This window comes from Ascidia mentula, chromosome 7, assembly GCF_947561715.1.
Source record: "Ascidia mentula chromosome 7, kaAscMent1.1, whole genome shotgun sequence".
NCBI lineage: Eukaryota > Metazoa > Chordata > Ascidiacea > Phlebobranchia > Ascidiidae > Ascidia > Ascidia mentula.
This window is the reverse complement of record NC_138572.1, coordinates 2,515,089-2,537,140: the sequence shown is the minus strand read 5'-3', so window position 1 is coordinate 2,537,140 and position 22,052 is coordinate 2,515,089. Positions and strand designations below refer to the sequence as shown.

Below are 22,052 nucleotides of genomic sequence, written 5' to 3'. Positions count from 1 at the left end.
AACAAAAATATGACAGACGGGCCAATGGCCGCTAAGAGGTGTTAGTCATGATCTAACCCAGTGTTTCTCAAACTTTTTCCAATCACGTACCGCTCATTTGTTTTTAATACACTGCGTACCACCGTATATACTATACCATAACTGTTATGACATAACACCAATGAATAACAATTTAGCCAATATCACCAGTTGCTTGGATTTCTTTATTGCGTCAAACATACACAATAAAGAAAACCGACATCATGTATTTGCAGCGGTTTTGGCCTCTGCAAAGTGCGGCAAATTGTATGGAGTAGACTAAATCGCGTACCCCTAGAAAAGCTCTCGCGTACCACAGTTTGAGAACCACTGATCTAACCTATTTACAACATTTAACGTTTAAGTGAGCAAAACGTGCAATAAAATTACTTTAAATTACGGTGTGAGCGATTTTCCAGGCGTGCCAGATTTAAGCCTCGAGCCGCTGTCTGCTCTTAACTATCACACTTTCCCAGGTTACGGAAAAATTGGCGAGCCAGAAGTGACGTCAACAACTCACCAAACCAAGTTCCACAAACAGGGTGTCACAATCCTTGGGGGCAACGCAGGTTTGCTACCTTCCCGCCGCCAGATGGCGCTCATTGCCAATGAGCGCCGAGATAGCGGCACGGTGAGTGACGTCAGTCGCAAGTCGTCGATGGCGTCAATAAACAGTCGAAGATCCAGCCAGGTATCTAATTGTTGTTGTCTATTTTTAATTCAAACTGTTTTTTTTTGCAGTTTGTTCTGAAATCCATACCGATTGTTTCAGATATTTGCATCTTAAACCTCTTAAATGTCTTTTACAACACAATTTATTTTTTTTATATCTTCACAATAAATTGTCATTGCGGTGTGAACAAACTTTTCATGATGTTTGTCGTTTTCAGATGTCAAATGCTGGAATAAACGTGGCTGGTTCGTATGATCCCATATCCCTAGACTCGTCTCGAAGGTCAAGTTCAAAGTCAAACGTACAAGGTGAGCATGAAATAAACGCAAATATTCCGATACAAAAATTAATACAGTTGAGTGCCTTGTTATAATGTTTATATTTGATTGGAATAAGTTGAATAAGGACATACAAATAATAATAAATTCCTGGTTTGATTGGGTAAAGACTCCCAGAGGCTAAATGCTGCCTTGTATACACTGTCAAGGACTAAAGAATCTCCAACCGGACAAGTAGATTAACACCTTGGTTGAGCACAACTTGTAAATTTTCCAAGTTTGTGTTTGGTTGATATATGCCTATATGCGAAAACTGCAACAGATATTTTGAAATTTATTAGTTTTAGTTTTTAATTTGACATTTTTTTCAGGATCCAACTACAACGGTCGTAACGACATGAACTCACTTGATCCCGCCCAACTTCACCAGTTGAGGTCAAAGTTCAGTGAGGTGATGGGCCGCCCTCCCCCCACGCCCATAGATCGGGACGCTTACAGCAAAAGTCAACTTACCAAATGGTAGAGTTTTCAGCAGCAAAAAACTTGACACGCGAAGTGATCTCTAATGATAAAATGCATTTCTTACGAATGTTTCTGCGTCAATATTTAAAATATTTAGTAAAGAAAAACGTACGGATCTACTCAGTCTTAAAATAATTTGTAAACTCGCCACTTCTCGTTTATTCGACCACTTCCACTTGCAACTAAATTCGAATAAAAAACACAACACCACAAAAACCCCGCGGCGCACATGGTAAACGTTGCGCTAACATAAGTAATTTTCCAAAAAAATCAGTAATAAAACGGAAGCGGTGTTTTTTATATTTTACAAACCAAATCCATAACAGGTTAGAAGACAGCAACGAACAGCTTCCAGATTTACCACCACAAGGGTACCCCAACATGATGCACCCAGCACCCCCAAAGAACATGGGTCCACCCCAGTGTGTCGGTGACGTGCGCCGCGGAAGCGATGGGGCCTACGTTCGACAGGGACGGACGCCACAGCCCCAGCATGACGTCATGGGAACCAGTTCTCGAAGGGCAAGTGACCCCATTCGAAAGGCGTCACCTCAGGTATAAATGTTTGTTTTGTTTGTCGGTGCCTGAGACAAGAAAATTATATCGATGTCTCAAGTATGTTTAAATTGAACCGTGGAATGTTCTTGCATAAACGTTTATGTTTTCAAAAGCAAAACAGCCATTTTAACTCACCGAAACTTAATTTATTATTTTGTTCGCTGATGTGCTGTTTCCACCGTTGTTAAACGTATTATTGCATCACAGATTGACCCGCGAAAGTTGCCGAACGTACAGAGGTACAACAGTTGGAACAACATCGCTCCCCTGCCTGGCATCAAAGGAAGGCAATACAACACGTCTACCTCACACTACAACGGTTACCCATGCAATCCCAGTTTCCAGGTAGAGAAATAATTGACTTTGGCGCAAATCAACCGCTGAGTAATGGCCTTTGCGAAAGCTCTTTCGAAATGTGTTTAAATAACTTAACACTTGTATTGACGTACAATCTCTACAAACCTTCACACCGCAGTGCTTATTGTACAGTACACATAGAAAGTGAAAGTGAAAATGTTTTTTTTTGTATTTTTTATCCTTGTACATTTGATGCTTTTCCAGCATGTTGCCAGGCAACGCTCGGACAGCAACGGGAGCTTTTACAGTAGCGAGAGCGGTTACCAAAGCAACGGTAGCACAATGCAACTAAATCAACAGCCCCACCCCCAGCAACAGATGCAGCCTCCACAGCAACAAGTCCACCCACAACAATTTAATCCGGCGCAATTTTATCCGCAAGGTGGAGTCAACGAGCAAGTGCTGATGGAAAACCTGAACGCTGATTTTGCCGCTCAACGCGGGGCGATGAACCCGTTTGCTTATGGTAAATGATTGGTTTGTTATTGCTCGAATAATTAACACTGATGCGTAACTTATACACCGTTGATGTAATTGCTTTTGATCTGCTGGCTTAACACTATATCTTTAAATTTGTGACGTTAACAAAAAGGAACAGTTTACAAGCAAAACAATGTTTTTGAGATATCGAATACTGACACAATGAACATAAAAAAGCGGGTATTGTATACAAGTACTATTCTTGGCGTTTGAAAAGCGTTGTAGAACTGCAGGATTCATATACAAAAACTTCAAGTTAAAAAAAAACAATTGAAATTTTGTCAATCACAATATACATTCCAGTATTTTACATATATATGTTACTTGCTTCATAGATGGTAACATGGCGCAACCACATCAACAGTTGGGACCTAATCATCCCCAATACAACCCCCATGCAGGCCACACCCAACCCATGTACGGGCCACAGGGCGCACAAAGGTCATTCCAAGGTCATTACCCTCCCAACCAACCGATGGGAGATCCCCAACAAAGACACTATTCAAATAATTGCAACAGGATGACTCAGCAAAATTACCCCGCCAACTCTTATCAAGTTCCACACGGTGGCGCTGCGAGCCAGGCCAGTTTTACCCCTCGACCGCCCCCCAGCGGATCAGTGGTAAGCGCGAATCGACACCGTTCGGCCAGAGTCCGCCAAGCCAATATGACGCCACAAATGCCTATGACGTCATCGGCACACGCGATGACGTCATCCGAAGGGACCCATTCGAATCAGGTCAACTGCACCCCTGATGCACAGGTAGAGTGTTTGCCCTTAACCCCGTCTGAATCGATTGTGCTAAACGTTGTACCCCTGGTTGTGGGTTTGTGGCTCTATTGTTAACGTGACCACACATTTTTATTAGATACCGGAAGGAATTTTGCAGCAGGAATTTTTTGATTGCATTCCAGAACTGAAACCAGATGATCTCGGTGACATAGCGACGAATGAGGTAAATACTTCCTTCATTGGATATTTTGTTTTCCAATGCATACTTTCTCCATTAGTTCTTGTGTGATTTTGACTTCAACATTTACGGCCACAGCATGTTGTAAATATTGTCCAAAACGTGTTTTCAGAATCAACCCTACATCAAAATGCCCGCTGACAGTACAACGGGACCAGACGGTGACCATGGTACGATCTTGCATTTATCTAATTGTGAGTAAGAAAACATGAGGTCCAAAACATTGTGTTTTTATTTTAGCTTATCGCCGTGACATCGACAATGATGATGCAATGAGTGCGGCTACCAACACTGACGTCACGCTTCCTCCCATGTCGGCATTTTCGTCACGAATGGGTAAATCCCGTTTTTTGATATCTTTTGTCATCTTACAAATGATGATTTTCCGAACAAATATTATCCTAGTGTTGGCAAAATTTTTCTGTCAGGGGGGGTACGACGCGAAATTCTTAAGTTAGGAGTTCTGATATGAGGTGATATTTTGTAGGATTATAGTAATTTTTTTCTGGTTTTTGTCGCGTGTGATACAGTATATAAAATACTGTTTTTTAAATCCGGTCCACCTACATGGGCATTTGTTATTTTGAAGAAATTCCTCCCAAAACGAATAATTCTTGTTTTTAGCCACTCCACTTATGAATAAACCTTATTCCAACTTGAACCAACATCCGGCCTCCAACATGGCAATTAACAGCATGAGTTCAATGCTATCAGCCCTGGAGGAAGAAAACAAATACCTTGGCATGCTACCCCCTCAGTAGTTCATGGATGATGTAACGATTACGTGAATAAAATTTTATTACTTTGACCAATCCCGTACGGAAACATATTTTTCTATGTTCACACATTACCTTTTTGCGCCGCTTTTTTTCTATTTTCGAGTTCTGCCATCCTGAAGTTTCACGTTTTCTGTTTTGTTCCCTTTATATTAACGTCCTGCCTAATTTTGCCCACGTTGCAGATGCAGACGATGCAAGCTTGTATTCGTAACAATAAGGCCACAATTACCCAATCATTGAACTTTTTTATAAGAGTGCAATTGAAACATTCACGCTACTTTTTATATTTCCATGTTACTCCTTACACATCGATGCCTTTGCAATTTGAACCTGTCATTGTTTTTGACATCATTTAGTGCGTTATATGGAAGGTAAATTCACAAATCAGTCATGCAGTGCTGTATTTTTAACAAAACATACGTCATTCGCCGCGTCGACTGCATTTATTTATTGCAAAACCCAATCCAAGTTGAAATATGTGCCATTGGCGACCAATTCTTTTGTACGAAATTTGTTATTTCCAATCATATGAGAGTATTTTTTTCAAATCCATTTTCAATCATGCATCAAGTGTGCCAACGATGGCGGCATCATCCAGACAATTACTTTACAAAACCACACAATTGACCTTCCGCCATGCCAACGGTACTGAGCACTTGTGACGCCTAAACCTTGCTGTAATTTCCTTTGTGACGTTGACAATAATTTCGAGCTGCTCTATTGTTCCCATATTTCAGAAGTGTCCTATTTTGTATGTGCGTTTTACCGCTTGTACATAACTTTCCTTGGCCAGCGAGCAAAAAAGAAGCAAAGTTATAAACAGCAGTGGTGGTGTTTTCATTTCTACTACAGAATTAGTCTTATGTTTTTAACATTTGTTAAAGGGTTAAATCAGCAAAATACTATAATTGATGAAAATCCCACCAATTTGTTTTTGTCTTTGGCAACAATCATAGATTTTACTCCGTACAGTAATGTATAAAAGTTGCATGCTTGTTGAGCTCAACGCGTTACTTGACAATAACAGGGTAAAAGCGATTCAATGTATTGCTGTATGATCCGGAAGCAATTCCATGGCACTTCTGGATAACTTGCCAACTGTTTTCAACCTTCAATGACAAGACAAGGCATGCTGCAATGTTCTCAGTGCCGTTGGAATTATTTTTTTTTTTTTAAATTAGTGCTGTAAATCGCCAAGTTTGTGTCTTGAACGCAACTAAATAACTGCCGCTGGTAGGCTTGATTACTCGCGTGGCTTAATTTGTCTACGCCTTATAAATAGTACACGTTTAAAAGCGAACGTTTCATGTTGTTGCGGTAAGGCCCTACTGTCGGTAAGTGTGACTTATGTTGTCAATAGTGTATTTTATATGTTTATCGTATGTATTTGTTTGCAGAAAACCTTACGTTTACAAACTTGACCGCTCCAATTCAATAATAAGTAGGAAAGTATGAGTAGAGACAGCGGCAATTCAGCAACACAGCACAGCTTCAAATTAAAGGCTGCGGTTACAAGTGCTTCAAATGGTTAGTCGTTCAATATCAACAAAAAAGTCTCAAAAATCGTTACCAAACCATTTAAACAAAAATTTTGCTTATGGATAGTTAAACGTGTTGTGAGTTTTAAATTAAGTTAACATTTGCATTTCTTATTTCATGGATGTGTTCACTACAGCCTCCACATGTTTCCATGCAAAGTTGAAGGAAGAAAAAAAACAACAGCTGTTACCAAACACCATGGTTGCAAGCACACAGTGATCAGGATCAAAATATCTGACCAACATAACTCCAATACCGGACATTAGCCGTGTCTTCACCAAGATCGCACAGGTCAACGAGCTCCCATTGCACCATGCCGATCGCACTGAAGATTTACTTAAAGCAGATGTAATGGTGGAATCAATGGACCATCGTGCGCAGGCGGATGGGAATGTACGCCGATTAGTGTTTAACAATTTCCTTATCTCGATGTACAGAAGCCTTGGAAGCTGGTCTGATGCTCCTGGCCCTGACGCGTAGAAATACGTTCAAAGACCTTGTCTGTGACGTCAGAATGGCCGTAGCGTTGCGTCACAGAACGCACCTTTCTCTTGAGAAAAGTTTTAGTGCAGCGCTGTTCCGATATTGGGCGGCATTCCGCCAGATGTTTTTGTGGGCCCGGTTGAGTTACTGAGACAAAATGAACAAGATTGTCATTATTCTGCTGTTTTTGGCTTGCATAGGATCGACATCTGCGGTAAGATTTTGTATTATTTGCTTCTTTTTTATGTTATTTTAATTTTGCAGTTGTTTCCTTAGTTCTTTCAATGCCTAATGGACGGAAATCCCACTATAATCTAACATGGTCTAATATTATTATGATTGATTTATATTTTAGATACTTTATTGCACGCCCTTTTGCAAGCCACGATGTCACAAAATACAGGGAATTGGTAAGTTCGCTTGTTTTTTCTGAATAATGTGGAGAAGGTAATTAATTGAAATCTCTACGTAAAATTGTGGACCTTTCCAAAAACACCGCACGGTTTTTTGGTTTTATTGGTAATTAAGTTGCAATTCTCATTATTAATTTCTGTTGAAATATTAAAAACACCAAAACGCGAAAGAACAACCATAACGTGTTATTGCAGAGCGGCGTGTTTTTTGTATTCGCTGACAGAAGTACAGGACTCCATGCTGATGTCACAGTGACGTTTTCAATTTTACTTCCTATTTTGCAGGAGGTTTGTTTTGCCTGCACTGTTATAGCATTGGTGGCTGCCGGCCAGCTGCTCTTGACCTTGAAAGGAAATTGCAGCGGAAGTTGGAACGAGACCATTTTGACCTACAATGAACTCGCAGTCTCCTGTGACCTCTGCAACAATGCGCTGTAACTTCGCGACATTAAATGTATGATTTTTATCTTCTCTTTTCATTCTTTCGGCGCATGTTTTTGTTCGCTTTCACTTTGGTAAAAGGTGTTGGTTGTTGTAAATAATATACACGTGTTCTGTCCAAACCTTTGCTTTAAAAGGACACTTTTTTCGCTTTTGAGTTGCGCACGCTTGGATTTTCGAAAGTCGTTGGGACTTTATCGCCCAAAACATTATGCGATCGCTTCGAAACTTGTAAATCTTGTTTCATTTATTTTGTTCACTTATTAGAACATATCAAAATGGCCCACAACACTTAAGAGATTCAATAAACTTGGGCAACGCAAAAATGTTTAAAATATATTACGATATACAGTATGTGTTAAAAAGAACCTTAAAGTTCCCAACACTGTCATGTGTCACAACATCGTGATCTCGACACTTTGGCGCGGAACTGGTTGAAGTTATTTGATTTGCTGCCCGAAGGGTTATGTGGCGCCTGGCATGTGATGTTGACAAGCACTTGACTTACGGTGGACAACAACTTGCGTATTACTGTCGCGACACTGGTAGCTGGAGAGTGTTGGACATGCACTCCTTTGGCTCATTCGTTTCTAGTCTAGATTGTGTTTTATTTTAAAGGAAACCCAATAGTGCAAATAAATATGGTGCACGGATACACTAGGTTGTATTAGATGCACTTATAAAGTTGCTAAGGAACTTTTAGTGAATTGTGTCTTTGTCGTTCTAACAGCCCAAATATCCCGAAATGAGATTTCCTGTGCAACTTTTGCTGTCAGGCACACCACAATTGAAACAGGGCTGCTCTTGGCATATAATCCTGTTAAAAATGACATTTCCTGTTGTTAACTTCTCATAAAACGTTACAGGAATCAGTGTGTCCTGCTAAAATACTATTTGTGTAAGAAAGCAGCTGTCCATGCCGTTGTAGGCAAAATTAATGATAATTAAATATCGTACGCCGACGCAGATAGCACTCCTTGGAGTTTCCTGGATGTTGATTAATTATATTGTTACAGGCTAATCAACGTGGAAATAAAAAGGACAATTGTTTTTAAAAAAGTGCAAAAATCTCGTTTAAACTTTTTTGTTTGACCAATTTTATTAATTTAAACCAAGTAAAAATAGAAGCAAATTGGCGTCAATAATATGAAATCTGGGAGTTCGAGACAAGCCACTGTTTCGATCCACAAGCAAAATAGAATATTTCTGTCGAAGGTATAGTGGAATTACTTTAGGTCTTACAATGGTCGTTGATCTACTTGCCATCAATCGTTTGGAAAGCTTGGTGCGTTTACCACAGGAAAGTATCAACGATGTAACAAAACCGCAAACATGGCAATCACGGGACGTCACGTGTTGCCAAATGCTCGCAATTAAAAGGTGATTCGAATAATTTCCCGGGAGAAACGCACAGCGGTCGGCAAGTTGCTTGTAAATATCCTCAACCGTTGTCAACTGTCCGGTAGATGACAAGTGCTTGACCAAATGACCTCCGGCAAAGGAGTGGGAATCGAATGGTCATCGAGTTTGGAAACATGCCGATAGTCTGGACGAAATCTGGAAACTGGGTTACAATCTGGGGCAAGGTTAATGGTGGTCCGGCGCTGAGCAATACTAAAGGCTGCGCTGATGCTCAAAAGGTCTGGGGTCCTAGTTTTGTGAACGCACATTTAAACATCCCCCATATGAGGTGTCTACAGATCGCTTTGCTAATTTTAACATGTAAGCACGTTAGTGGGTGTGGAAATTTTGAGTATTTGCTTGGAGGACCCAGTGATGCGAATGCTTTTGTACAAATTTGTTTCTAAACATTTGAAACCTCGCGTGCTTATTCAAGAGTTTACTAAAGTAACAATGCGCCAATGTTTAACCTTGCCATTTATCTCCATGTAACCACAGTGCGTTTCTCCATCTAAGCACACTGTCATTAATTTCTGTCATTTCGGTTATGCCAACGTTGCTTTAAAAAAGTTTTCGCACCATTTTGTTGCACAGGAAAGTGAAGCGTACATTTTTACATGTCACGTAGAAATGGCATAAACGATATTTGGTTCGTTTAAATGCATGCTCATATTCTGCACTCTGGGCTGTGAACTCCGTGGAAACAAGAAGAAAAGTGAAAATTGTAAAGAAGTTTCCATATCCACGGGTGTAGGCGATATATGGTACGTCGTCCGGGAATAAGTTTAAATAAAATGAGACCAATAGCACAAAGCTAAATATATTTAGGTCACACAATCCTAATATTTCAGTAAACGCTGAAATTCGTTACAAGCAGTTTAGGAGAATATTTGGAAAGGTCAGAAAATTGGCAATATACATCATAAGTCTGAACTGTAGGATGTTGTGCCGGGGTCAGGAAGGAATCGGTGCACCTTATTATACTCTTTGAGTGGCTGATGTATATGACGATCTCATAGCGTTGTTGTCCGGAATGGACCGAATACTTCCCCTTCCTATAGCCTTTATGGCACAGTTCCAAACCTGGCGGACCAGCTTACGAGTTTCAATTCGCATTCTCCTGCAAAATAATACACGGGGAATGGGGTGGTTGTAACTTCTGCGTGGCCGTGATTTGCAAACGTGACAGCATCTCTAATGGCGATAGCGGCCCTTTTTAACCCAGAGGGCGTTTGTTTTCAATTGAATTGAGCGCGAGGACGCAGTGCTTCTTGCTTCTACAACCGCCCCCGGAGGTTTAACTGTTTCCTTGCCAGTGCGCTTTAATTATAGGACTGCGAACGTATTTTCGCGTGGACTATATTTAACAACAAAAGCTTTACACGATGGTTCCCTTGCGAGCACTCTACAGCAGCAATCGGACAGGAAGGTCGAGTGGTATAAGGCGCTGCGTTTAGGTCACAGTCTCCCCTATAGGCGCGGGTTCGAATCCTGCTCCTGTCACATTTAGTCGTTATTTGGGATGTAATAAAAGGTTTAAAGGAATAGAAAAAATATGGAAGGCTAACTGAGACCATTTGCGAAATTGCATGGAAACACATGAACATGAAACGACTTACTTTGATGCAACATTGTAGAAGATGGGATTAAGACATTCGCTGAAACGCAGACAGAGGTATTCGAACATGAAGAGCCAAGTTCTTGTTTCTATTCCAAGTTTATCCTGACTGAAGAACTTGTACAGAAATATAACTGGAAAACACAAAACAACGGTTTTTTTACGCAACGTATGGTGTGGGTATGTAAACTAGGATATTTTCATTTGCGTCGTTACGGCAATATTTTAACATTTTAGTTTTTCACAATACCGGACTTTTGACCCACGCTGCCCTGAGCACGCATTACGGAAGGATTTTACATGAAGGCATGATAACAAGCCTTAACGCAGGCTGCAATAGCTCATACCATATATCTTACGTATTTTTAACGTACCTGCTGATTTCAGGTAGTTTTGGGCATAAAGGTAGATGAAGTTTTTTATTTGTGTGTTAGAAGAGTGCATTTTCTATACTTAACTCCATTACAACCATAAACTATAGTAACTATACAGTCAGTAACAATTCTGCAACCCCACCAAGCGGTTACCAGAAATAGGCAAATATCCGAAGTAAAATGACCCAACAATGAGTCCAAGTTGGTGGATTGCCCGATTTTCCTTCTTCCGTCGTTTCGTTTCGCTTTCTCTTCCTCCTATAGGAAAACAAACGGGAAATTCAAATCAATTTCTAGCAGCGATTTGCACAAATTACAGGCATACGAGAAACAAAAAAGATAACAAGTCGTTTAACTTCAAGACATGCACATATTCAGTATTATGCAAATTACATCATCACTATCGTCCATTCCAACATATTACCTTAAACCGAACACTTATTCTTAATTTAAATGCTTCTTTTCATATACATTAATTACCGTTAAAATCTAACAGAAAAACGATAAAACCTTTAATCCTTTCGAATAAACAAAGAATAAACAAAGGGAAAGTCTACCTTACATAGTTCGAAATACGTTTTATTGGATGCCATAAGAAATTTGGTCTCACCTTGCAAATACCTTCTTTTAGTGCGACCTCGAACTATTTCAATGCCAGTCGCAACCGAACAAATTGTCACCAACCACGCTAGGGCAATAATTGAGCCCAAATATACAGTTGCCATCACAGATCCTTGTAATCTGAAAAATATATGATGGAAATAAGGAAGCGATTTAACTTTTAGTTTAGGTCGCAGTTTCCCCTGGAGGGGCGGGTTCAAATCCCGCTCCAGACATTTTTATCATACTTACGGAGTTAAGATTCCGAACAATTCCAGAGACATAACAATCACTATCGCAACCATGCAGCATATCCAAGTGACTATACTAAAGATCTGTAAACAAAATTATGTTTATATCTGAGGTCAAAAATATGCTGCAATCTTGAATAATTTTAATGATTAGATATCCATTGCCGACCTTTACATGTACAGGCTTCAGCCTCCGAAAACGTGTTGGCCACTTGATGGAAACAAAGCGCACAGAGGCGAAATAGCAGATGTGGAGGCACGTGACCACTGACGTACCGAACGTGCCGATAAAGAAGCTGACCTAAAAACAAGCTCATATTTTAACAAATATAAACTGAGCGCCTGTACAAACTGCGACAGTGGGAGCGTTTTCCTTGCCTTCGGTTGCTGTTGAAAAGATAATTAAACGCAGAAAAGATGAAGTAATTACGTACGAATATGTTGTACCAATTGATTTAAAATTCAATAAACTTGTAAAAGTACAAGATCTGATGATGACGGTCCTGTAGTGTGGCGCCCAAAACAATCAAATAATTGAACACCCAGCTAAAAATTCCACGACCGTCGCCTACCTGATACAGAGTCACGTGAAAAAAAAACCTTACGTTGGAAATTATGATTCCGATGTAATCGCCATGTAGATGACCCACGAAGATGCCGTATATGAAGAAGATGCTGAGAAGCGAAGATGCGATGTCTGAGACGCACAAACTCAAGAGAATCTCGTTGATCGGGGATCTAATGACAAAAGGGTGAAAATAAACTAATGCACATTTGTTTTAGTTGTGTTTTCATCTTCTGGGTTCTGGAAAAAATAATAATACTGAATTGGTTCGGAGACGAAGTTTTCTCCCATGAGTGAATAGAAAAGTTACGAATGAAAATACCAATTAAAACTCATTAAAAGTCTAAGCATTTTACTGTATTTAACGAACTATGTTTCAAAACTCTCTTTCCAGTCTGCATATCTCAGACATTGAAAGAACATTTGCGCATTGCAAAACGGGAACACGTTTATATCGACCTCGCAAGACAGGAAGTTTTGCCATGCACGGTTTCTCAGCGTCGTGTAATCCGGATTATGGCAGGACGCATTTTCAGAATTTTTGACGCGGATATTTGCCGCAAAACCCAATTAAGTCACACTTTAAAACAGATCTTGTGAGGGGGGTTTTAGTAAATTGCATTATTTATTTATGCGTCACTCGTGGCCTGTTGGGATTTTTTTTATTTTTGTTGTTGGGGAAGTTGGCATTAAATCAATCAACGAATAGGGTGGCATGCAAGAAACAGGTTTGATTAAAATTCCAAATTTTCTTAATTGATTGAAATTGTGGCCACTTTAAATACACAACCGATAGTCGCTATCGCTATTACCAGCTTCACATTACATTTTAAAGGGTGTAATACAAACTATATCAGAAAATCACATTGGGTAAAGACGAATGCAACAGATACTACAACGGTAACTGCAACATTATACGTTGTTAAATTACACATAACTGCTTCATCTCTGTCAATACACCGACAGTTGGCATGCAACAAATCGCGTAATACTCCCTAAAATGCCGATAAACGATTCGGAATACATTCCCGATTCACTCCAAGTTTAAAAGCTCCGACTAATTCGTTTAGTTGCCACTTCAAACAGTTGTTTCTTAACCGGCTGAATGGTTCAAGCAAGTATTTGCTGGCGTGATAAACAGGGTAAATGCGATGTGAACCAAGCATTTATTTGTTTTTACAGCATTGTGTTGCCAAGTCGTCCTTGATTCTAAATATTGTCTTTTAAGCTTGTCAATTGTTCTTGCGATCCTTGACGTCACCCGAAGATAAATTTGCACGATTCCATATTTAACATAAATAAAAAGTATCGTGGAACATTTTAAGAGAATGAAATTCAACTGACTTAAACAGTCGGAAAAGGTTAAGAAGCACTCTAACTACGTTAACTTTATATTCACCGCATTCACCTAAAGGTCGGCAACCCATGGTTTCGTAGTGACGAATGGCTTTTAAACCCTTTGTTTTGGCTTCATAGAGACGGCAACCGCATAAGAAAACCACTAAAATGTAAATAGTTAGGAAACATTTCAAATTTGTGGTGAACTTGGCTGTTCATTTGTTTTTTTTAAGTTCACTGAAACCGTGCGTGGTGTCGCTTATTATGTTTCTTGTGCGTAGAAAGGTTAAAATAATCCCTACCAATTAAGATTTTGCGGTTCCAAACATATTTCAGCTTAGTGTAAAAAGAGGGTAACTGGCTCGTTTCATGCCGACGTTTGCTGACCTCTGGGCTAACCAAAGGTCAACATCAATGCTAGGCTCGGTTAAGGAAGCAGAAATTAATGTTGGAAGTCAAGTTCAAACTCGATTCCTTGTTGATAATTAAAAATCAGGTCTTCTTGCGTTACTGATTTATCTGATGATTAGCCAATGTCAGGTAAGTAATTAAATGGCATTTAGGCGACCTTTTTCATTACGCATCCATGCACTATGAATTAACTCTGCAATATTGCATAAGAGCGGCCAAGTACGAAAAGCAATGCAAGAGGAATAAGCATTAAAAAATCTACTTATGTCTTTTGCCTTTCAACTGCACAATTTATTATTAATGTATGTAATTTAAATTTTAATGCAGTTGGCAAATAAGCAAAACTACGGGACAATTGAGCCCCAGTTGTTTAGATTGTTATTTCGAATACGGCGTTTAATTGTAGACAGTCTATGTACTTCAGAAGAATTTGAAAACAGCACCTAGAAAAAGCAATCGATTTAAAGTATTTAGATAAATTGAAAATCGACCATTTCCCATTCACAGCTGATTTTGAAAGCAAATGTTTTGCTGAGGAAAAATCGACCAAGTGTTAAAAATAACACACTCAATTATTAAATGACACCGGATAAACAATATACGGTTCTTTGCTTTGCATACAAAAACAGCGTGCTACGGGTTTTCTTGCTTGATAATCTGTTGTGCTATTCTGCATTAATACAACGACTGTTTGGATTATAATATAGAATAACACAAAAACCGCCAGATGATGGAAATGATACCAATACCTTTTTTGTTAGTTTTATATAAATTTAGACGGGGGTGCCTTCGATCTTAAGATAAGGCAACTAGACATTAAGATGACTACATTTTTCTTTTGTGATACTGTATAGGAAACCAGTATTAAGATTTTAGAGATCCAGGCGTTACCAAAATAATGTCGTCAACATAATGATATTTATCATAAATAAGTTTGCATTTAACGTATAGGAGATAAAAACAACATAAGGAGAAGGCCGCTGGTAAAAAAAAACATTTCCTGAAATGAAAAGTAATATTTTCTGAAACGTAGTAGTCCTATGGACAAAGATTAGAAATATGGTAGGACGGTGTATGGTAACCCTGCTTAAATGTTAAAAGTCAGTTATTCTCAGCAATAAAAGCGCAATTTACCTCAATCTTGGAGATCTTACAATCACGATGATGGTGATGACGTTGGCCACGACTCCAAAAATAGCCAGAGGTATAAGAATGTATCCTATCACTTCGATGTGGTCCACGCACATTCTCCGCCAGTGTATGTGGTGGTTCTCGGACGTGGGACAAGTCAGTGTTCTGTTCCTGTAGATTTCGCTGCAAGACACACACGAACAAATGAACGTAAGACTTCAGATTACACTGCTCTGTGATTAAGGTCCGGTACCAGGAATTGCGGATCAGCTGGGCTTTTCTCAAACCGAAAAAATATTAGCATGTACAATTAGTTTTGACGTTTTATGCTTGTATGTTAAAGTCCTATCATAGAAGCCCCCTCACTAACAGCGCGGTCAAATGTGTCTGTGACGATAGAAAAGTGCTAGATTTCAACAGCACAGACAGACTAACCAGTGACGCAATATTGGTGAATGCAGTATTATGTAATACGAAATCCACGTTTTCAATACTGGTGTGGCAATGCCTGATATTATTTAGGTTGTTTAAGGTCAAGTTGAATCAAAACCTTTTAAACATTTTTTAACATGTAACAATTTCTTTTGATAAAATTTTACCTACGAAAGCACATGATTAATTAAAACCCAAATTACCGTCACTATACTCGACCCTGAAGGATGTCAATATTAGTTTCATAACGCGTAATATCGAATACACACAGCTTCTGTTTGAATGAAAGGTTAACAATAATGGCCACGTTCTATATGACACTCAATGGGGGATTGTGACATCATCAATGACAACCATCCACTCGTAGACCAGCTAATAACACAGTATTGGCGGACAGGCTGCGCGGGTGGAAATGGTATTCCCAAGTGACGTTTGTAGTTTGAATTGACAGATAGGAACACAGAGATGTGCATGGGAATGCAAACTAACTCTACTTGCAGTTCTAAGAATACACGAGAATGTACAATTGACATGTTTTGGCTACAGCATGAAATGACATTAATGGCCCGTTATTCTTAAGAACGTCAGTAACAGCACAAAAGACGTTAAATCAATGGGTTTCCTTATAAAAATGTTTGGACCCGAATCCTTTTAAATGTTAAGCCCCCTTAACAATGCGGAGGCGAAATCAATATTGCGAAATATGACTCCGTAACCACGTGTAATAGTATGTTAAAAAAGGGTGTAAGGATTTTAGGAGAATGCGTATAAGTGGGGATAATGCAGGGAACATGTCCGCAGAAATGACAAGCTCTGGCGCTGTTCCTTCGTCCATGCAATATTAATGTACGAGGTGTATAATGGGCAGTATTTGATGGTTTTCCAATTCACCAAAATAAGGTCGTTGTCTAATTATAATTTTGCAGTCTTGTATTGCAAACTATGGCAAACAGACAACATGTTTTTTGGAAGAACATATTTTTCTAGTTTCATACAGTTTTGCGTAAATATAAAATCCAAGAAAATTGCATATTCATGGGTGTATTGGGATGCCATAAAGCAAAGCCACTTGGTCTGTATACTGTTGGGCATTAAAAACAGAATCGATACTCTTAGTATCGCGATAAAGTGTATCATTATCGCGATTCGTTTCAACATAACAGCTACTTCTCCAAACCCCCAATCCAAACAGGAACTGAATGAAGCCCAGTAATTTAATTACACCGACGCTGTGTCATGAAACTTGAGTTGTCACAAGGGCTCTGTTTAGAACAAATACCGTGATACGGTGGTGCGCATATACGTTTGGACCGGAAAGCGGGTATCGTTGCGTCTGTTTTTACGCATTGACGTTGTAAAAGTAGTCACGTTTTCTATACAGCCCGCATCTAAAATTCTTAAGTCAATAGTTACGTTATAGGGGAAATCGGATACTGCACGAAACAGTTCAGTAACTTGATTAAAACTGACGTGTTTTATTACAGTGCTGCACGCCAGACGACGCCACAAAAATCGGAAAAACTAAACTATCCTATTTAAAACAGGTTTAAAAATAAATTGTCAACTTACGGTTGGCAATATTGGGAGAAACGAATGGCATTGTGTATTTAGTAAAACACAATAACAAAAATATACAAGCAACTCCCCAAAACATTTTCGCGTACACTTATTGAAGAGTGTGGCGATTAATTAATAATTTATCGAATAATTTGATATTGGAAACTTCTCATTCTTAATCGCTAAGTCCATAGATGCGACATTAGTCAACGTACGTTTCAAAATTTGACCAAAGTTTACGAAAACATTGTCAATAATTACCTTCAAACAGAATTCGTAAAAACTAACTTACTACAAATTATCGTGACGTTAATTCTAAACCTATTCAGGGAATCTTCTTGGTTATATAAACAACAAATTGCAATAGCAAACAAAACACAAAGCGTATAAAAATCTAACAAAACAAGCTTTAGAAGTTGTGTAAATACTGACCTGTCCATTCTGATAGTTTAGAGATGACAGTTTCTGGGGCTCTTTGATTTCAACAGACGATGTAGTAGCTTATTCTACCCCAGCTCTGAGATTTCTAAGAACATATACAGTAGCTTATAGGTTAATTCTGGCTAACGCAGTTCTTCGAATTTGATGTTGTTCTTCAGAAGGATATCCAACGACAGCTGTTACTCATTTCCTTGGTGTCTGTTTAGGCGTTCGAAGGAAGCGAGCTTACCACTCTGCTTTTCATTGATTTATAAGCCCCATTGCGAGTACCCTTATTATGTGTTTTTATGCTTTTTAATGCCGTGGCGGATAACACTTTGCTCTGCAACCTCTTTTTTTCATTGAAAGTTTGTTAAATTTAGACGAAAATTAGTTTTAATAAAACTAACTTCTTGCTAATCGTGATTTTACCTTTTTTTAAGCTTTGCACAAAGCTTCCTGGTTTGGGTGAACGCTCACAGGAAGTATTGGTGTAATTATAAGGAAGACATATACTTCCGGAAACCTTTTGACAATGCCATAATCTAAACGTCGTTTTTTCAACGTTATCTTTGTTTTATTTTTCCTTTCACAAATTTACACCAAATTAGAAAATAAACTACAGTGCCCGCTGTCAAATGACATGCTATAGGGTGCAAACGTTTTAAAATCGCATTATGAACACATACACGTAATATTTTGCACTTACATTTCCTTGGTATCCTATGTTTTCTTTTGATAGGAACGCCAAATCTCTTATCGGGTACTGACTGTAATCGGGTAAATTGCGATTCTTTTTGAGCGCTAAAAAACGACGTTGCGGAAAAAAGAAAAAAGGACGACACGCTTCATATTGTTGGCATTAAACACACTTTTATGAAAGCAAGTATTTTTTGGCAATATTTGTGTACTGATTACTATTTTACTTCTTTATCTTGATTTCTGTGCATTTAATAATAACATACATGTATTAATATTATTTATTATATTTTCGGCAAAAACGTGGCGCTCATCCAACTACTTATGAAAGCTACGAAAGTACAAAAGGTAATTAATTTTCTAGAAAGATTACTTTATTTAATAAATAATAACTATTTAGCAAATTTGTTTAAAAGTTTGTTGTTTAATTATATGTATTTGATTAACACAAGAAAATTATGTTTTTTTTTAATTTTCCTTTTGGCTGCAAAATAATGTTTCTGGAATTGTTCATTGATATTTTTGGGGGGCTTGACTAAAATCCTGACTGCCTGACTCGCCTGACTTGCCTGACTTCAGCACCAGTGTTTCCAAAAAAAATTCAGGAAAAATAGCCATGTAATCTGTGCGTTGCAATTGCCTGACTTTCGTGAATGTGTGTTGGAATTGCCTGACTTTCGTGAATGTGTTTTGGAATTGCCTGACTTTCGTGAATGTGTGATGCAATTGCCTGACTTTCGTGAATGTGTGTTGGAATTGCCTGACTTTCATGATTGTGCGTTGCAATTGCCTGACTTCTGTGTTTTGGAATTGCCTGACTTTGACTTTCGTGAATGTGTGTTAGAATTGCCTGACTTTCGTGAATGTGCGCTGTCATTGCCTGACTTTCGTGAATGCGTATTGGAATTGCCTGACTTCTGTGTTTTGGAATTGCCTGACTTTCGTTATTGTGTTTTGGAATTGCCTGACTTTCGTGATTGTGTGTTGGATTCGCAGAACATTCTCATCTTCAGACTTTCTATAGGTCTTTCAAGGGTCTAAGTAACAGCGCAAATACTCCCAATCACACAAAAGCTGCGCAATTCCTGTGCCCATACTAAACAAAAGTCATGCATTTAAAATACAAACATATGCAAGTCAGGCAATTGCAACGCACATTCACGAAAACCAGGCAATTGCAACACATAATCACGAAAGTCAGGCAATCAGGCGACTTTTCCTAAAAATAGTTTTGGAAACACTGCTGTTGAAGTCAGGCAAGTCAGGCGAGTCAGGCAGTCAGGATTTTAGTCAAACCGTTTTTGGGTTGTACCTTGATTTCCTGAAGGAAAGTCTGTGATACTCCTTACTGCATAGTGCATACCAGAGAAACCCGTGCCTTGCAGATTTCTTCTGTATGTGGTGTAGTGTTAGTAAAATTAAATGTTTTGTAATATTTGAGTCATGATAGATAAGATGTTCAATCGTACGGATTGTATATGGTTTGCAGTTATGTCTATTTGGTTTATTTCTGTTCACAACTATAGCTAAAAATGACAAACTTACTTTTGTATTCGGCAGAAATTATATTCTACTTTATGTGTATGCTGACATATTGCCGTGAAAAATAAGCTTCCAGTTTCACAATGTCAACAGTAGAAGGTAAGATCTGGTACATGTATGATGTATTTAATCTATGCAGCCACTACAGATTAGGAATTAATGTTTTTTAAATCTCGCTTAATCATTCTTTGTTCAGTGACCCCCAACGAAAAAAAAATACCAATACATTATGCACTCCAAATGTTGGCCAGTCCTTGTAATCAGATTTTCCGAAAACCATGACTACACTACATTCATGTTACAGACTTTCTAATCTTGTTAAATCACTAAAGAGTAACCCATATTCTGTTCAGTTAAATGTAAAAAGTTTTAACGCAACTTAAATTTAGAATTTACTGTGTAAGATAATCATGTATCCTTAATTGAAATGCACTTGAAAAAAAAGTCTAACGCAACAATGCCCATCTTGTCAACAGTTCCCAGGAATTTCCGTCTGCTTGAGGAATTAGATGAAGGTTACAAAGGCATGGGTGGTCATATTAGCTGGGGACTGAGGGATCAAGATGATGCTTCTTTAACACATTGGACTTGTACAATTATTGGCCCCACCCATGTAAGCAACACCCCAATCATGCTTGATTAACTTGTGTAAAAATCTAGACTAATTTAGGTTTATCGAAATTGACTGCGGTCATTTAGTAATGGATCATTGTTCCACTTTAGTGTAAAGATTATTTGTTTGTCTATTCATCAAATTCATTTTTACCTTTTATACATTTATTGATCTTTTTATTGGATATGTTTAGTGATTTATGATACAATGTTGTAACCTAACTTATCTACATTTAACACACCTAGGGACTGTTAATTATGCTTGTTTGCCCCCAAAAAGTTTCTAATAATTTTGAAGCAATCAGCCCCCAGGCAGTCAATTTTGTTTCCATTGTGCAAAGGAAAGATGTAAGTTCGACACAATATCAGATTTGATTATTCCCTCTAATGATTCATTTTCCGAAGAGTCAACCACTCCATCTTGACTAGTTGTCTCGGACCAATGCTGTTTTTTTTTTACCCAACAACACTCATCACCAGTTGATTAACTGACTAAAACCACATTATGAACTTCATCTACATCTGCGTTTCTGTCATAATATTGAAACACATGCCATTTCATGCCAGTGAAACTTGCTTTAGTAGAAATATAGCTATGGGGTCTAGCAATGCAAAAGTCCACTCAAAGCATACCAAACTTTTTTAGACCCCGTTTGCTCATCGTATATATGAGGTTGCTATAGACTGCGGTTGTGACTATCCAGCAAAGCCACCTAAAGTCAGGTTTTCTACAAAGATTAATCTACAGCATGTGCAACCGAATGGAAAGGTAATGTTTTAAGACCTACGAAAATCATTTGTTTATGAAAAACTTGTAGGAATTTGTATATTTTGTTCTAAAAATACAGTTCTGAAATATTGTGTTTGTAAACCTATTCTTGTTTGTTTTTTATTTCAAATTTCTTACATAGGTTGATGATGATTTTCCAGCACTGAAACGTTGGGCGAAAAATTGTACGATAAAAAGTCTGTTAACAGATTTACGTAGTTCTATGGCGGAGAAAACCAATGTAAAGCTCAAGCAACCACCAGAGGGCACAAACTATTGAGCGATACTAAATGGCCTGTTATACTGTTTTATGTGCTTGCATTGCTTTAGTCAATGGGAGTTTTTGACAGTTGTAAAATTCTGCTGTACTTCTAATTTAATTTCACTCTCTCTGGTTAAGATCCAGGGAATCTGTTTCTGTTTCTCTAAATTTAATAGTTAAAAGTAAAATGTTTTCTTGGTTTTGTGCATTTAATGCATATTTTATCCATCAAAATAATAACAGTTACTTTAAATCTCAGAATGTTCCGGTAAAAAATGTGCTGTGCTTACTTAATAACAAGGGTTATATTGCACTATAAAAACCTTGTGTAACGTTTGCTGTATATATCAAAACTGGTTGTGATGTCTGAAAAATACATGATTTTTTCCCTTGCTTTGATTTTTATGTAACAAGGATGGTGTAAGTCGGTGTTTCTTAACGACGAGTATTTTTTGAACTTTTGTAAGTACAATATCAGTGCGATGGACGAGACTAATGTAAAGACAACAGTTTCTCAAATATACACAAAACATAATAAATAACAATTCAATCCAACAG

General features: G+C 38.3%; 3 protein-coding genes and 1 long non-coding RNA gene across 5 annotated transcripts in view; 3 read left to right on the top strand and 1 right to left on the bottom strand.

Annotated features, from left to right (window-relative positions):
- LOC145909768 (zinc finger protein GLI4-like) overlaps window positions 1–5,471 on the top strand; it is a 48,582-nt gene extending 43,111 nt beyond the window's left edge. The window contains exons 19-29 of the mRNA XM_082997119.1: window positions 495–709; window positions 909–999; window positions 1,341–1,488; window positions 1,818–2,046; window positions 2,257–2,394; window positions 2,611–2,872; window positions 3,222–3,649; window positions 3,756–3,842; window positions 3,970–4,027; window positions 4,098–4,193; window positions 4,482–5,471. Coding sequence (XP_082853245.1) covers window positions 495–709; window positions 909–999; window positions 1,341–1,488; window positions 1,818–2,046; window positions 2,257–2,394; window positions 2,611–2,872; window positions 3,222–3,649; window positions 3,756–3,842; window positions 3,970–4,027; window positions 4,098–4,193; window positions 4,482–4,618 — 1,889 coding nt within the window. The 3' untranslated portion in view covers window positions 4,619–5,471. The remainder of the gene's footprint in view (window positions 1–494; window positions 710–908; window positions 1,000–1,340; window positions 1,489–1,817; window positions 2,047–2,256; window positions 2,395–2,610; window positions 2,873–3,221; window positions 3,650–3,755; window positions 3,843–3,969; window positions 4,028–4,097; window positions 4,194–4,481) is intronic.
- A 1,279-nt stretch (window positions 5,472–6,750) lies between these two features.
- Window positions 6,751–8,169, top strand: LOC145908881 (uncharacterized). The gene is made up of 3 exons (XR_014403041.1): window positions 6,751–6,872; window positions 7,014–7,068; window positions 7,357–8,169. It is a non-coding gene; the product is annotated as an uncharacterized LOC145908881 (long non-coding RNA).
- A 1,532-nt stretch (window positions 8,170–9,701) lies between these two features.
- On the bottom strand, window positions 9,702–18,646 carry LOC145908238 (uncharacterized). Of its 2 annotated transcripts, XM_082995469.1 has the most exons (10): window positions 18,320–18,646; window positions 17,623–17,716; window positions 15,205–15,384; window positions 12,362–12,494; window positions 11,926–12,057; window positions 11,758–11,840; window positions 11,516–11,646; window positions 11,059–11,163; window positions 10,533–10,665; window positions 9,702–10,033 (listed from the first exon to the last, which is right to left on the bottom strand). In XM_082995469.1, the coding sequence occupies exons 2-10, from the start codon at window positions 17,628–17,630 to the stop codon at window positions 9,892–9,894; spliced, it is 1,047 nt and encodes a 348-aa protein (XP_082851595.1). In that variant the 5' UTR covers window positions 17,631–17,716; window positions 18,320–18,646; the 3' UTR covers window positions 9,702–9,891. The 2 variants fall into 2 exon arrangements, with proteins under 2 accessions (XP_082851595.1, XP_082851597.1); XM_082995471.1 differs by lacking the exon at window positions 18,320–18,646 and having other exon boundaries at window positions 17,623–17,754.
- Window positions 18,647–19,612: 966 nt separating this feature from the next.
- LOC145908239 (ubiquitin-conjugating enzyme E2 variant 2-like) lies at window positions 19,613–21,887 on the top strand. Its single transcript, XM_082995472.1, has 5 exons — window positions 19,613–19,703; window positions 19,870–19,950; window positions 20,328–20,464; window positions 21,110–21,232; window positions 21,375–21,887. The coding sequence occupies exons 2-5, from the start codon at window positions 19,935–19,937 to the stop codon at window positions 21,510–21,512; spliced, it is 414 nt and encodes a 137-aa protein (XP_082851598.1). The 5' UTR covers window positions 19,613–19,703; window positions 19,870–19,934; the 3' UTR covers window positions 21,513–21,887.
- The last annotated feature ends 165 nt before the right edge of the window (window positions 21,888–22,052 follow it).